The sequence below is a fragment of the Ambystoma mexicanum genome, chromosome 8 (genome assembly GCF_040938575.1).
Source record: "Ambystoma mexicanum isolate Mex_15411 chromosome 8, UKY_AmexF1_1, whole genome shotgun sequence".
In the NCBI taxonomy this organism is placed as follows: domain Eukaryota; kingdom Metazoa; phylum Chordata; class Amphibia; order Caudata; family Ambystomatidae; genus Ambystoma; species Ambystoma mexicanum.
Window position 1 is genome coordinate 530,893,013 of NC_090929.1, and position 16,457 is coordinate 530,909,469.

At 46.2% G+C, this 16,457-nt stretch overlaps 1 protein-coding gene across 5 annotated transcripts in view; it reads left to right on the forward strand.

Moving 5' to 3' along the window:
* Positions 1 to 1,179: 1,179 nt before the first annotated feature.
* The window catches only part of PRDM16 (PR/SET domain 16), a 1,279,606-nt gene continuing 1,264,328 nt past the window's right edge, over positions 1,180 to 16,457 (forward strand). For 4 of the 5 annotated variants that reach the window (XM_069610219.1, XM_069610223.1, XM_069610220.1 and 1 more), the window contains exon 1: positions 1,180 to 1,387. In XM_069610219.1, coding sequence (XP_069466320.1) covers positions 1,351 to 1,387 — 37 coding nt within the window. In that variant the 5' untranslated portion in view covers positions 1,180 to 1,350. The remainder of the gene's footprint in view (positions 1,388 to 16,457) is intronic. The other variant, XM_069610221.1, reaches the window with a different exon arrangement.

Consider the following 16,457-nt stretch of genomic DNA (forward strand, 5'->3'; position numbering starts at 1 on the left):
TTACAGTCAATTGCAGTACATTCGGCGCCCTGCACACATGTGCCATCAAATGGCAGTTCCCATGTGAGCGCTGCGACAGGGGCAAGCGGGCGACGAGGGCAGCTAGTCAAAGTGCACGAGCCCCGGTCCCCGAGTGCATGCCGGCATCAGACGTGCTTTCAAGTGAGCAAGCCACTGCACGTGTGTATTGCGCCCAAGTTTATCTATGGCACAGACACACATGCAGAAAGAGGTCAAAATGGCAGACGGTGCTCTATGTAGAACCAGGACCTTGCAACATATACACACACATAGATAACCACCCACTATTCATCCCTATGCGCGCGTGTGTGTGTGTATATATATACACACACACACACACACACACACATACACACGGATGCATATTGGTTGTGTTTGTGTGTGTGTGTGTGTGTGTGAACACATGGATACATAGTGGTTTTGTGTGTATGTGTGTACACACACACGGATACATAGTGGTAGTGTTTGTGTGTGTATACACACGGATACGTAGTGGGTGTGTGTATGAATATATATATATATATATATATATATATATATATATATATATATATATATATATATATATATATATATGTGTATATATATATATTTGTGCAATGATGCTATGTATAAATATCCATACGGGTTAATCCCTACACAGGTACACACATGCCTATCGCACGAGTCCATGCAAGCAAGAAGCATTGATGAAGAGTCGAGGCACTTTACAGTCATTCGAGAAAATGAAATGCATGTTCCTGTTGCCCGGACGGTCAGGCTGCACCCTGGGCATACATAGGTGCGTGTGTACATATGTGTGCGCACCCCCTTACACCGCATCTGTACGATGCACACACACAAGCACACACACAGTTCATGCACGGCGGGGATGGCAAGCTGTAAAGTGCACGCTGCATGCTGTGCAGTGGGCATGCCGCGCCGCATAGTTACCTTCCCGTCGCGGACGCCACCGCGGTCCTTACATGTGGTCCAGGGACTGGCCGGAGCGCTCCGGCTGCGCGGCGCACGCGGAGGGCAGCCAGTGTTTCTCTTAAAGCGGCAGCGCAGGGAAGCCCGCACGAGCCAGCCTGAGATGGTGCTGCGCGGAGGGGGAGGGGGAGGGGGGGAGATGAGTGTGCCGGGGAAGAGGATAGGACAGAGAGGGGAAAGTGGCGCTGATGAATACACTGGAAAGTTTTTTTGGCCCTGCCGAGGGTGTCAGATGGAAGGGCTCTGGTGCGCATGTGCGAAGGTGTCCAAACTGACAATGCTCGGGAGATGAAGATAGGGCACTAGCGGCGTCTGGGCTCGAGGAGGAGAGCCTTCCACACCGAGCCAGCCGGCGACATGCGATCCAAGGCGAGGGCGAGGAAGCTGGCCAAAAGTAGGTCTTTTTCGTACCCTTTGCTTCTGCCTTTCAACTTGACCCTCGCGTGGCCAGCAGCTGGCCAGGGGTCCTGGGGGGGGGGGGCTGCACCTCCCCCACCCGATCTGGGGGTCCCCCAGGCACAGGATATACCCGGTGCCCACCCTGTGCAGGGATCTGAGCACGCGCACACACACACACACACTTCCAGCCCGGGGGACCCTGTCTGTGAGCCCCCTGCAGTGTTGTCTTTTTGGGGTATACATGCGAGGAGTCTGGGGGGTGCCCCTGCCACCAGCAGAGGAGAGTGGACAGCGGGAGACGTTTGTAAAAACGAAAGTTATCTAAAAGTTGAGAAAGGCAAAGGAACTTTTTTTTTCGTATTGAGCCGTTCCAAGTCTTGTGAAATAGTGTTCCTGGTTTCTGAAATAGTGGGCGCTAGAGCTCTGCCCTCAGACGCCAGGGGGGGATGGAACAGAGAGGACTGAGCGTGAAGCAGACGGAGAGAGAGGGAGAGAGAGAGAGGCTGCGAGGGGAACGCACAGGCAGAAAGGAGCAGGGACAGAGCGGGCGCCAGAGAGAGAGAGGCGGGCCGGGCAGAGAGACAGGCAAGGTGCGAGGCAGGCAGCAGAGGACTGGCCCCAAGCGGGAGAGAGTGGCACGCGAGACGCGCGAGACGGCCGCGAGAAGGATGCTGGCAACGCGCGACACACTGGCAGGGGGAGACCGAGGGCAGGAGACAGTCCCTGTAGCGAGAAGGCAGACAGAAAGAGGGCGAGAGGGCGAAAGAGACGCCGGCAGGGAGAGCAGCCAACGCGAACGATTAAGAGACAGGCAAAGAGGAAGAGACCGCCAAATTGAAGTGGGAGTAAAAGGAGGTAGGGTGACAGGCAAGAGACAGGCAGTTATGGAGAGGTAAGGTCCGCACAGATGTATAGAGAAGGAGGAGATACGAGTGGCGGGTGATGAGAGAGAAGAGAGCGGGTGGGAAGGCAGCGATATACCCAGAAAATCAGACAGGGAGGGCGAAAGGGACAGAGAGAAAGAGACATGGGTGCAGGCATGATTCGCGCGACAGGAAGTGTAGGAACACTGTCCATAGAGAGACAGGGGAGAATGAAAGCAGAACGCGTTGTCAGCAGGGAGACACGTGGGGGAGAGACAGGGAGTGAGACACCCTCACAAGAGTAATGGGTACCTAGTGGGGAACAGCAGACAGAAAGGGGTAAAGAGACAGGCAGACCGAGTGACTGCAAATGGCAGACCGCCACTAGCGAGACAGGCAGCCTGCGGGGGGATACTGGTTGATGGTGACAGAACAGTGACAGAGTTTCATTCTGAAAACATGCGGTTTTCGCATTTGGCTTTTTGCTGCGCCGAATTCTCGGCTGAAGACGCCGTGCCCCATTAACGGAATCTGTCAACTGTCACGTTTCGGCGACACACACTTCAGTTTTTGCCGGAAGTCGCATTCCAGTAGACGTCTCGCTCTCCACACATTTTCCCTCCGCTGGAATTTTGCGGCTGACGTTGTTTCTTTGCATTTGACATGTTTAAGCCCGAGACGGCGCAACACTGTTGTTGTTGTTTTATTTTGTTTTCTTGGGATTCCGAGCAGCGCCGTGATAGGTACGGGAGCTGAAGTGTTCGAATGTGTAGCGGGGTGGGTGGCACATGGGAAGCTGAGCCTGAACTGGCTACTTCCCACCTTATACTTTTCACTTTCTCTTTCCCTTTGCCTGCGAGGAAAAAAAAATGCACCTTCTTTGTAAATTCATGGAGTTGTCGGTATTTGTGTTACATGTATTTTCAGGGACTCGTGTTCAGTTTGTAACTGGCCCTCCTGCCATAAATGCTGACTACGTTGCAATGTGTGCGTTTTTCTAGTGTACTGTGTGTCAATATTTTCATTGGAGTGTCTGCAGTGGAAGGCGCCACTGCAAACAGAATCCCCAACATGTGTCACCTGCCCTGCACGGCCTTAAGAGTTCGCACGGGCAGGCCGAGTGAAAGCAAAATATCACTGGCCCTCCGCGCGCCCCTCCCGTAAAGCGCTACACGCGGCAAAGCGCGAAGCTCCACGAGGTCGTGGCGCCTGGGCAGCTGTGAAATTGAATTAACCTACGCGGCTAGCAGTCGTCTCCAGCTGTTGGAATTGTTGCTCACCTGTGTGGGAAAACGAAGGCACCCCCCCCCCCCCCACCCCCTTGCTGGAACTGTGTACAGCCGTGTGTGCTGATGTATACACTCGCCCAGCTGTTGGGACTCGCTACTTGCCCTGTGTGCAAGCCCAGAGAAACGTGGCCCTCCCTGGCATAGCTATGCACACTTCCAGCTGCTGGAACTTTTGCTCAACTGTGTTTTGAAACTTGCAATCATGATGCGTGTCGTTTCCCCGCCGACACGGCCGTCCACGTCTCATGGAATGTTATGTCAATTACTCGGTGTCTCATTTTTGAGGTCACTATCATTTTTCTTGCTCGCCAGTTAAGTTTGTATTTCACGATGCTGGACTTATTGCAGACCAAATAAAACAACCACACTCGCCCGTAGGCGCAGGCATTTTATGCTTGAAGTTATTTTCTTATTGAGAGGCATCATCACAAGATGACAAACAATGGCATCCTTTTCTTTCAACGTTATGGGTTTTTGAAAAGGGACCACTTTTTTGAAGTGAAAGACCCAGCTACATATTTAGGTTATAATTGCCATATCACGGGTATGACATTCTCCATATATATATATATATACAAAAACATATTGTCTGTATGTTGTATTTCTATCAGCACGTTTTATGTTTTTATGTGTTTGCTATGACCAGGAGCCCTGCATTTTTTTGAAGAACCCCCTTACTTTTTGTGCAAGAAAATACACCATCACTCCCATATTAATGTGTTCTAATGTTTTTGAAGATTGCTATCCACAATACATCTTGGTGACAACGTTCCCAAAAATAATATGTTTTTTTTTTACTATGTCGAAAATAAAACCTGAAGTTGCTGTCGGCTTGTGTAACTCGGTGAACAATTACTAATTTCTTTGGCGAATTTCAAAGCGATTGACTTACATGGACGGCGCGTCTGGATCTGTGAAACTGAACAAGGCCCGATCAGGGCCAACGTAGGACAATTGCATGGCGTTTGTCGCCGGGAAGTTTATCTGCATACGCCTCGGGAGTGCGGGGCGAACATTTCGTCGTGCGATATTTAATCGGCGCGCGCAAGAGCAATTCTGCCGAACTGCGCCGTGCGATTTAGAGAAGTCACTGCTAATGCGCGCCTGGAGCTCAGGCGGCCCCGGCATTGATTAACATCAGGTGTTCCATACGCTGCAGAGACCCGGGTTTATGGGGGTTTCTGAGCAGGATTCGAGGGTTCACAGTTCAAAACGGTAGCCCCCGGCTAGTGTTCCCATATTTCCCCTGAGCATACCCGAAAGCAGAAGGAGCGCTCACGTGTGCGGATGCATGCGTGCGTTGTGTGTGCGCGTGTGGTTGCACACATGTCCCCCTGTGGGGCTGCCAGGGGAAGGCAGCGTGCTGCTATTCGGACACTGTGTGTAGTTTAATTCAGCGCGCGAATCTATTAATTGCGTGCCACACGTCAGCCTGCTCCAGCGGAGGCCTGACTCTCCCGGGACCTGGCCACATTGCGGGACTCCAGGAGGGGCCTGGGGGTCCCTGCTGGGGACCACGGTGGACCGACTGCATTCTCAACGCGCACCGGGGCTTTTTGATGGGTTCCTCGGCATTCTGCACAAACGAACGTGTTTGTGTGATTACACGATGCGATGTGTCTCTTTGCCACACATGTTTGCGAGGGCAAGGGTTTCCGATGGGAACGTTTGCAATCATAAACAGCACTGCTCGGCAGTTAACATAGGGACACAGAAATGAACACCCAATCACACATTAAAAACAGTGTGCGTGTGTGAGAGAGCGAGGGAGGTTGGGAGAGACAGCCAGGAAGAGCGCCGAAGGTTTCAACATCAACGCCCACCTTGTGGACTCACATAACAGTACTTTTCAATTTGTTTTGATATTCACTCCTCTTAATATAACCACCAGTCTAAAGCCAAGTCAAAAAACTAATCCAGATATCCCGTGCAACAGACACAGAAGGCAACCGCTAGTCGTGTCAGTGTGCAGACGCACACGCACACACACAAACCCCAACCAACACACGTGTTCAAGTGTGTCCCCTGATCACCCACTTGAGTCACAGAAGTGTATCCATTACCCAAGACAACACTGGTTATTTCACACTGGCGGGGCCGCGAGCAAACCTCCCAGCCCCCCTCAACACACTTACACACAACGACTATCTGACGCACCACACAGGTTAGAAATCAAACAAGGCCCATTGCGACCCCCCCTTCAGAAGCACCCACAGTCAACTGCAACTCACTCTAGTACTCATTGCGCCCCTTCCACTAAACACGTGTGGGTTTTTTATGTGTAAATAAATAGCATTTTTAATAACCACGACAGGGAAAACACAAACGCAAGGTCACTCTTCCAAGTAGCTTGAAACACGATACAAGCACATGTGCGAGGGTATGTGCGAGCAGGAAGGCTGTGACGGCCATGAGAGCTTGGTTTAGGAGCACGCATTCGGGGGTCGCCTCCGGGCTCTCCCCAGCAAGACCCCTGGGAAGGCATCCGGATAATGCAGGCAGGGCCGAGCCTTGCTGCGGGGATTCCGAAGACCCTCTTCGGCCATTGTAGTGATCGGCACGGCAGGGCAGCTCCCGGATGCGAGGCTGCGGTGCTGCCTGGGCCCACACAAGCCCTGAATAATTGATGCCCGACCGAGGGCGGCCCTGAGGCCTGCTGCCAGGCCAGACGACCGGAGCAGCTGAGAGTGCTCCCTGCGGACGGGCCGGCTCAGCCCTGGAGGTGTTTCAGAACCCGCGTAGTGCATTTGCGTGTGTTCAGGCTGAGCACGAGCGCCGTATAGACGCCCCTTTAAGGGTCCAGGAGAAAGCTGAACGCGGCAATAAGGGGGAGAAGAACTTGGGAATCAGGGTGGTGGAAGGGGCCTTTCCAGTAAAGATACACTACACACATGTTCGTGCACACTCACAAAGCTCTAAAGTACGACCATTTGACGTCTATAAACATAGTGCATGCACGCGGAAATGTTACATTACTGGAATCTGTGCATGAAGACACGCCAGCATTGTTTGCGATCTCTGCTTTATTTCGTATAACAGTTTGGAATGAACATAGAAGGTGTGTCAGAGCACACTCAGCTTCGAGAGTCTGCCTCTGCGGCTGCCAGTTAGGTTGAGAGTGCTACCCCGTAGTTTTCGGGTTCTGCGTCTCCCCACAGACAGTCAAAACAGGGCGACTGTCGCCTGGGGAGCAGCACAACAAGGGCCTCGGTGGGACCCAGTTTTCTCTGGGCCATAAACCAGATGCTCCGCGGGAAACAGCGGAGAAGCTGGTCCCCAAAAAGTCGACCCCTCCAGATACAGCTGACTTGTTCTGCTGAAAGTGTGTGCAGGGTAAGCAGTGGGCGAGGAGCCAGGCTCCTTGACCATCTCCCCCTGTCTTTGGTGCGGAGATGGTTTCACCCCCATGTCCCTTCTGCGTCGCTTTTATTTTGTCATTTCTCTCCCTTTAAATAAAACAAACAAACAAACAAACAAACAAACACATAAATAAATAAATAAATAAATTGGGCTTCAATCTCTGCGCACTTTCAGAGCTCGCGCACAGAGCCGCTCTTATGATGGTATATCGCTATCCCCTTGTGTGTATGTGCATCAAAGTCTGTGCACTTATGCACAAACATGTGTGTGTGGGCTTACATACGCCTTTCACTAGGGCTAGTGGACACTCACTCTAAACACAGCAGGTCATCGCCATTAAAACTGCCTGTTCTTACAAGAGGCCCTCGGTGGCAGATAAGCATATCCCGTAGGGTATGATGGGAAGCAGCGGGAGGGTGATACCCGCCTTTACGAAAAGAAGAATTTCCCATTAGAGCAAACCAGCGGAAGCTAGCATTAGAACCCCAATTTCTACGAGACAAGATCAGCCGTGTAGACCCCAGAGTCCACCACCTCCCAATGGCTACGCAGGCAACCGTGGACTAACACGATATGGTCAACCGTGTCATGCAGTACAGACATAGCGTCTAGTTCACGTTTAAGCACTATAACAGCATCTCATGACACCCCCAAACAGAATCACTGATCGCGACCCCAGACTATGCTGCTTTCGCGCTTTCCTGGTTTTGTTTTGATCTTGGCTTAAAAGCGGGATGCCTTCAAAAGAACCCCTCGCTTTGTCCGAGATGCTTTGGTGGGTTGGCCAGATTGTTTGACACGTTGTTCACGATTATTGGGCCAAGCTGGAAGCAGGTGCGTATCAAGTAAGAGGTCCCTGTTGAAAGTGCTTCTGGGATGGACGCTACTGTGGCATTTCAACGGACCATTTCTGGCACCTGCCAGCCCCACCCCCCTCCCACCTGTCCTCTCTGTTGCTAGACTGTTCCGCAGTCGATTTATGAAGTAATGTAACTCTGTGGGTTGAGGGCCTGCTGCAGAAACATGTGTACAACTGTCAGGACGCAGGTTCAACACTGTGTGCTCAGAAATTAGAAGGCTCATGCTGGGTTTACAGTGATATTTACACATTATTTGACCTTCAGGCCTGTGTTTTTTTCTTCACTGGCATTGCATAGCAGCAACACAAGCTTACCCGTGGATATGTGTTGATATATATTTTAAGAACATATTGTTTCCTTTATTCTTGTAACAGCTGCAATCATGTGTTAGTATTAACCAATGTGTTATGTAATGCCTTAACTGTTTGAGGCTGAACAACTGAATTGGTTTTGCTGGGGGAGGACTTCTAACCTATGGGTGCATGTCTATCTCTCTTACACACACACACACCACACAGACACACACACAGACACACACGTGTCTCTGAGCTGTCTCACAGGTAGTCAGTATTCAACTCCTTTCTTTCACGTGTAGGTTTAAGTACCCACATGCTGGTGCATTATTTTTTTTAGACGAAACAACACACTTTTTGTATTTTCTCTGATTAAACCGACCCCCCCCCCCCCCAGGGTATAGCTCTCCTTGTCTCGCATGCACATGGTATAAATACTCGTTTTATTCAATTAGGCAAATTAGAAATCCTCGAGGGTCCTGCGATATGGTAATTAACATACTATATAATTAGAGTTCCTGAAAAAATTATCTCTGATTAAAAATCATTACAAGAGTTCTAATTTTTATTCAAATTTGCTTTCCACGCCATTGGCTAGGATTGCCTAGAACCAAAGTCATCAAGCCTGAAGTGGTGTATTAGAAGGGACCACGATGAGTCGCCAGCATCGGCTGCGACACGTCCAATGCATCGCTATAAGTCTGGAAGGTAACTGGTCGCCTCCAATCAGCTTCTTGAGTTACAAAAGTGTAAACACATGTCTAAAAGCCTACTTTAATATCTCTAAGTGCCCTGTTTAAAAACAAAATCTAAGGCAAATATTTACGTACTTCAATACTTCTTAGGATACGTTCATACGTCCATTGCTCTGATACTAAACACAGGGCCTTCTCTAGACTGCTATAGGTCTTTCTGTCTGTCCTTGGCCTTTCCATCTGTCGGGCCACCAGTCTATCTATCTGTCTGTCTGTCTGTCTGTCTGTCTGTCTGTCTGTCCGTCCGTCCGTCCGTCTATCTATCTATCTATCTATCTATCTATCTATCTATCTATCTATCTATCTATCTATCTATCTGTCTGTCTGTCTGTCTATCTATCTATCTTTCTGTCTGTCTGTCTGTCTGTCTGTCTGTCTGTCTATCTATCTATCTATCTATCTATCTATCTGTATCTATCTCTCTATCTATCACATTCAATGTTCTATACATGTATTTATTTTTGTTTATAACCTATCGGCTCAGATGCTTTCCCTTCTTTTATGCATTGTCCCCCTACCCAATCCAGCGTGCACTACAAGTCAAGTTTGGTCCCTAAAAAAAGATGAAATCTTGCATTACTTTCTCCGACTTCATAGTGTTACCATTATTATCTACCTATCCGTGCTGTGCTCTGACTCCTCAAACGTGCAGCGTGTCTCCAAGTTGTCTTAACACTGTATAGCCATCTTCAGTTTCCTATCAGCAATAGTCCCCTGACTGTCTATGTGGGCTACCCGCAGGCACTGCTAGAGGTACACACATACACGCACTGTCACGCTCACACAAAATCACAGTCACACATAAAATCACACAGCATCTTAGGACAATATCACTTTTTTAATATTCTCACTTTCTGGGCCTGGTTTACAAAGGGGTTTTCAATGGAATATTCCCAATGACAAAAGCTTTAGCAAATCAGGCCCACGTTGTAAAGCATGCAATAACAAGATCAAACGATGCAACCAAAACACAAGTGGTGTGATACACGTGAGCCTTTGCTGCCTTTTAAGACACTCAAGTGTGCTGAGTGTGGTGCTGGTAAGTGACGTAAAGTAACACTGATGTAAGCATTGAACTAGGCGGTCCTCCAGAATCAGAGAAGATCCGCTGTGTGTCCCAATGGCCCGCGGGACATATCCTGAGCCCGACATACCTGCAGGTTAGGGCATTCTTCTCCCCGCGCGCTGTGTCTAAGGCGATGCCTACTGCATTAGATCCATTTCGTTTTGATGCCGTAGATGTCACGCTGCCTGACAGCACATCAGAAATTTGGTGTTGAACGTTTTCAATGATTACTTAATGGTAGAAAGGGATATCACTCATCATATGAACAGGCACTGAGTCAATATGTGGCAATATGGTATACACGTTTGACTCACGTGAGGTACGAAAGAACAGCGTGAGAAGAGGGATGTGGTTGTACTCAATGCCTGGATGACGGAATGTGACGAAGGGCCTCATTTTGCCAAAGGTGCTATTTCTTGGGTTTATGCCCCAATATGGAATCCCATAGGACTCTTTTGGGGCTTTGGAGGACTTATCATCAGTAGTAATTGCACCAGCGATAATTATTGGAAGCAATACCGAGGAAAACCTCCAGCAAAGTGCATGTGGATTTCCCGCCACATGACCTCCAAACTTCCAATATGGTAGTATGGTAAAATGGGCAGTAAATCTATTAATGTTTGTTTTTACCTGCACCGTCATACTCATAGTGAAGGCCAACGTCTTGTCCTCGAGTGGCCTTTTCATATCATATTCCCTCAGAAATACCACTAATGAATGTGGACGTAGCAGGACTGAAACTGTAGAACTGTCTACAATTCCTACGTTGGTCTTCCACTTACGACAATGCTGCTTTGATCTTTCAGGGGAAAACAAGGAAATGTGTTTTGGTAGCTTAAGGATTTTTAACTTGGTCGATGACTAGGTGAAGTGGGTGTGATGGTCAGGAACAAAGATTGGGCTCCAGGTTTCTAAGAAAGCTGCCAGCGATCCATTCATAACTTCACCCAGATCCAAGTTCTTGCATGAGTGTGACTAAAAACCCACGTTTCCAAATACATTGTTTTTTAACCGGGGGATAGGGGCAGTAGATAGAAGCCTACTTAGTTGACTAGAGCCCCCATTTGACCACTTCCACAGGTTAACAATGGTGTCTTCGTAATTGACCAACCTTTGATAATTCATAATTAGGTAATCATAAAGGGAGTTGGGAAGATGTGAATTTATAGTTGAGGTTGTACAGTGCTTGCTGATGGTCACCAGAGGTGGTTGTTGCCAACCACCAGTGACTAATGTTACTCATACCTGACAGCTATTCCCAAACCATGTCCTTTGGGCATATCCCCAGAACCCCCACCCCAAAAAAATAGCCCATCTCTGGTTCTATTGTCGACCAGAGATTAGATTTATCATCCACACACTAGATTTCCGGGATAACGGATGAGGATGGCATGGCTCATAGATAACGGAGGAGGATGGCGCGGCTCATAGATAACGGAGGAGGATGGCGCGGCTCATGGATAACGGATGAGGATGGCGCGGCTCATGGATAACGGATGAGGATGGCGCGGATCGAGAGGTTTTCGAGGCAACCGATGCCCTGAAATTGATCTCTAACTCGCATGTAGAAATTTGTTGTTGAAAAGAAATGATAATACATGCATTAAGATACATGCAAAAGCTATTGCTGAAGAAGTAAAATGTGTCCACTAGTGATTTTCTTTATTTGTATTAGACTTCTTCAGGGTGTTTCTGGACATAGAGCACCAATATTTCCTTATGAGTGAGCAATGTCATCAGTATATGGACACGTTCTGTTGAAGGTGCAATTATATATGCATTTAAAAGCTGAAACATATGGATTGTTCTACAACACATCTTCATAACCTTGAAATAGAGGTTTGACCAAATAGGCACATATACAAGATGTGCATTAATTGAATGCATTAATCACACAGTTTGAACCTTAGCTCCCTCCTTCTCTGTGTCTCAAGTGGCCTAGAGAAATGTCTTATCTTAGTAACATAAAAAGCTAAGGCTCCTTAGAGCTTGCATAACACGGGCTTTACCGTATACCCAAATACTTTTTGGTGAGCTCAATGGTGTTATTACAGAGTGATTACATGATGACTATTACAGGATTGATCAAATGAGAACATCTATTGATAAAGCTCTGGACGCTGAAGTAGGCAACAACAGATACGAATCCAGTGTCAATACATTTGATGATGCGAATACAGTGGTTAGAAGATGTATTTCTTTGAATGGTGTTAGAAGCATCTGGTAGATACCCAGATAGATCTCAATGACAGAAAGGCAACATATGTCCTGTGTTAGAAAGCTGCACTGGTAAACATTGCTCTGACAGACACGAGGCGAACCACTCACATACACAAACAAGGATGTCCTTTCTCACCACCCCTGATTGTATTAAGCTTGGAAGCACTTGCCTATAATGGAGAGTAAATATGCCAGCCCCCATTTGGACAGAGATTGGCTTCTGACAAAATCTCGATATGCATTTGATTTGGCCAAAGTCATAATCGTAGTTAATTTACAGCATGGTTACTCTTTGCCTGGCCCTCCAGATGCTTGGAAAACAACTTCCATGATCCTTTATCACTAGATATGCTGGACAATGTTGAAGGGAGTTGAAGTCTAAAACATCTGGATGCCAACATAAGACCGCAGGGGCCACTGAATACTGCGGATTCTATTCCTGAGAAAAGATGAATATTACACAAAACAAAATGAATGACTGAATCCATGATCCTTAGGAACTAGTAGTGGTTGACATATACAAGTAGTTGGAGGAGTACAGTATAGAAAACGTTTTTTAATTGATACTGGATTTGAAGAAGGCATCAACCGCACAGGCAAGTTGCCCCCGACCACAATATCCAGGCATTCTCTTTACAGAAAGGTTACAGCACCTAAATATGATTTTTGGTTCTACTGCTCCCCATGGTTAATTATGAAGTGGTCCTCACTAAAAGTTCCCAAGTAACAGGAGAGCGTTATTAGGCAAGCCAACTCTACTAGGCATCATTGACAAAAATGAAGAGACCGAGCCACAACGGCAGCCGGGCTGCCCCAAATCTCCAGGAATTGCGTTGTGCACATGAACATTCCAAGAGTCCAATAATTAGTTTAATGCAACATAATTTTTGTCAATTTACATGCAAATATTGACACATTGCTTTTCCTCTCTTTTTTAAAGGTTTGTAATAAACCAAATAACATTTTTAAAAAAGAGTCCATAAATACACAGCACTGGATTCATGTTCATTTGAATGCTGGCAGGGGATGGTAAACCTGGATTTCTGAAAGCATACCAACACCTTGGTAACATTAAATCAGTTTCAGTTATATTGTAGCATATGGAGGTTATTAACCCATCCACTCATATTTTACTTGTCAGAAGTTCAACCAGCTTTGGATAATATAGGCCTTCCGGTGCACTTCACGGTGGACTCTGGGCTGTGTTAATGGAAAAGGATGGCATATTGCTACAGAACATTGAAACAAACAAGCAACCAAATGGTTATGACAACTTGCAATATCCCACAAAGGAGATGCTATGCATTTTCTGATACAGGCATCTTTAGAGCCACTGCAATACATGTCTAGATTCAGCAGGAGGGTCAGCGGGGGATACAAATAAAGAAGAGATTATCAAAAATCACTTCAGAGCAAGGGGGTTTCATATGGGGGCATGGGGCTGATTAATGAGAGCCATGTAAGATACCATTAGAAGAAATAAATTAGGATCTCAGCATAGTCATTGAGTAATAAATCCTATTAAGGTTTTTTGGTTGCTATAGTAGCATGTTATGAAATCCCCAAATCTGGAGAAAAAAAACATGCGTTTTCCATTTTGCAATGAATATATCATCCAACAAAATGCATAGAGCATATCATTCGATAAAACAGAAATATTTGGCAGACGTGGCATGGTAATGCAGATGCATGACACCCGCTTGCAACATGTGAGCAGATCTAAGATTAGTGCTGTTAAAATGTGGTTGTTGGCCTACACTTTAGGGCATACCTGCCTACATTTGAAAATCAAAATTCCTGAGAATTAAGCCCCGCCCACATCCACACAAGACTCCGCCCACACGCCCCGCCCACCTTTCAAAAAGGTAAACCTGATTGTTGTAGCCTTCATTTTGCTTACTATAGCATTGAAAATAATTCATTCAATGTTATGGTAAGCAAAGCCGCCGAAATAATGGTGCTTTCAATCCATGTCATTGGATTGAAAGCGCTATTATTGCGGCATCGGCGCCTTCAGTTTGCTTAATATAGCATTGAATTAATTATTTTCAATGCTATAGTAAGCAAAATGAAGGCTACAATAATAGTGCTTTCAATCCATGTCATTGGATGGAAAGCACTATTATTACGGCGGCGTTGCCACGTTCATTTTGCTTACCACAGCACTGAAAACCATTCATTCATTCAATGCTATAGTAAGCAAAATGAATGCGGCGCCGCAGCAGAAATAATGCTGCTTTCTATCGAATGACATGGATTGAAAGCAGCATTATTTCGGCTGCGGCGCCGCCTTCATTTTGCTGAATATAGCACTGAATGAATGATTTTCAGTGCTATGGTAAGTAAAATGAACGTGGCACCACCACCGTAATAATACTGCTTACAATCCAATGACATAGATTGGAAGCACTATTATTACAGTGTTGCAGGCAGTAGGCACGAACATTTCGCGCCGTTTCCGGGTCCCGTCATATTCTCCACCTGATTGGCTACCGGCGGCAGCCAATCAGGTGGAGAATATGACGGGACCCGGAAAGAATCTCAAAATTCCTGAGATTCAAGGGATTTTTCCGGAGACCCGGAGAAATGCTTAAAATTCCGGAGTCTCCGGAAAAATTCCGGAGGTTAGGCAGGTATGCTTTAGGGTAATCACATTTATGATTTTGTTGACCGCTTTATGGATCAGATTGACTAATAAGGCATGACTATTATCTTTTGCTTTATTTGATGTTATCAATCACCTGACATGTTTTATAATGTTTTGCTTGTTTCAGAGTCATTAGCTAGTGGTTACAAATAATCCTGAAGCGTGTTGCAATAGTACCGCATTAATATGATAACATTTTCATGGAATTGGAGGTAGCATATTGGGACAGCTTTGTGTCTTTTTCATTATTAAATCATTTCTTTTAACTTTGCCACTAATAGCGATTGAATAGTTATAGACAGGGTTCGTCGCATGATAATTCAGATAAGATATTTGTTCAGAAACATTTTTTTTATTGAAATCATACTTTTGCTTTCATAAAATGTATAACGTACAAAAACACACATTTAATAGAGAATAACAAAACTGGGAGAAAGAGGAGAACACTCATTTGTGAGTGATTTTTTAAAATTTCTCTTATCAAATGTTTTGATCAGACCTGAAATGTGAGTTACCAATCAGCAAAGACTTTTCAGTTATTTCTTGACTATTTGACGAGTTTCGGCCACATATTGGAATTTGCTATTCTGTCCACCTGTACTTTGAAGTCACTCCAGCGACATGTGACATTTTACAAACCACTACCATAACTACTGATCATCATTCTTCCATTTCACAGGGAGCACTCAGAGACTATTAAAAGGATGTAAATGATATGCAAATTTGCAAAACATTTTCTATAGGTAAATTTACTTGTGGTGATACTGCCAAACGTACCTACATTTCTACAAATGAGTGCAGGAATGGCCAGGTGGGTTATAGTCAAGAAAAATGGCTGGGAAAACAACCTGTGTGGTTATGAAATCATCAAGTAAGGTTTCTGTTATAGGAAACTGCAAAATGTACAGGCCCCATATCGATTGCTCACATGACATTAGTCCTTCACTGTCCCCTGGAACTACTTCTGCTCATAACCAAATCCCCTGGCTGTGATATATGTGTCATTGGGCTATGCTTTACCAGCACCTCCTCTCACTATCAGCGGAGGGGATCCAATATGATGATCTGGTTAGTAGCCACCAAAGCCACTAGGAACTCTTGAGCACAACTCAAGGCCATAATTCAATCACAAAATGACTTAATGTAATACCATCAATGCAGCAATATCAGTTCCGCCAGCCGATAGGGGAGCTCTCATCCCTTCTTTTGATTACATTTTCTATTGGTGAAATCAAGTAAAACTATACATTCATTCCAACAATCACTATACTAAGCACATTTGTGCTGCTCTCACCGTGAGTGATGATTCCTTCAGCGAATGGGACACCGGGTACTCAAGTTCACAGCACCTAGAAACAAGAAAATCCGTGGTATGAAGCACCACCCCATATCATGGCTGTGTTGCATTGCTTTCCTTATATCATACTGTATGCACACATGGCTAACAACAGTTAACTCGTTTGTGACAGTTATGGAGGTTGTGTCATTCTGCATTATGGCCTGACAAGCGAACATGGATTGAATGTATCTTTGACATACGGGACACGTTTGCTTGTTATTTGCATTTGATTGCATGTTATTCATTGTGCATGTGTCCAGCATGAAATTATAGCTGGACCCTCATCTGCAGACAGTTGCCCTTGGGATTGATAGACAGATTTATACTACCTTCCGTTCCACTACTAGTTCTGCGCTCCAAATAATGCGGCTGC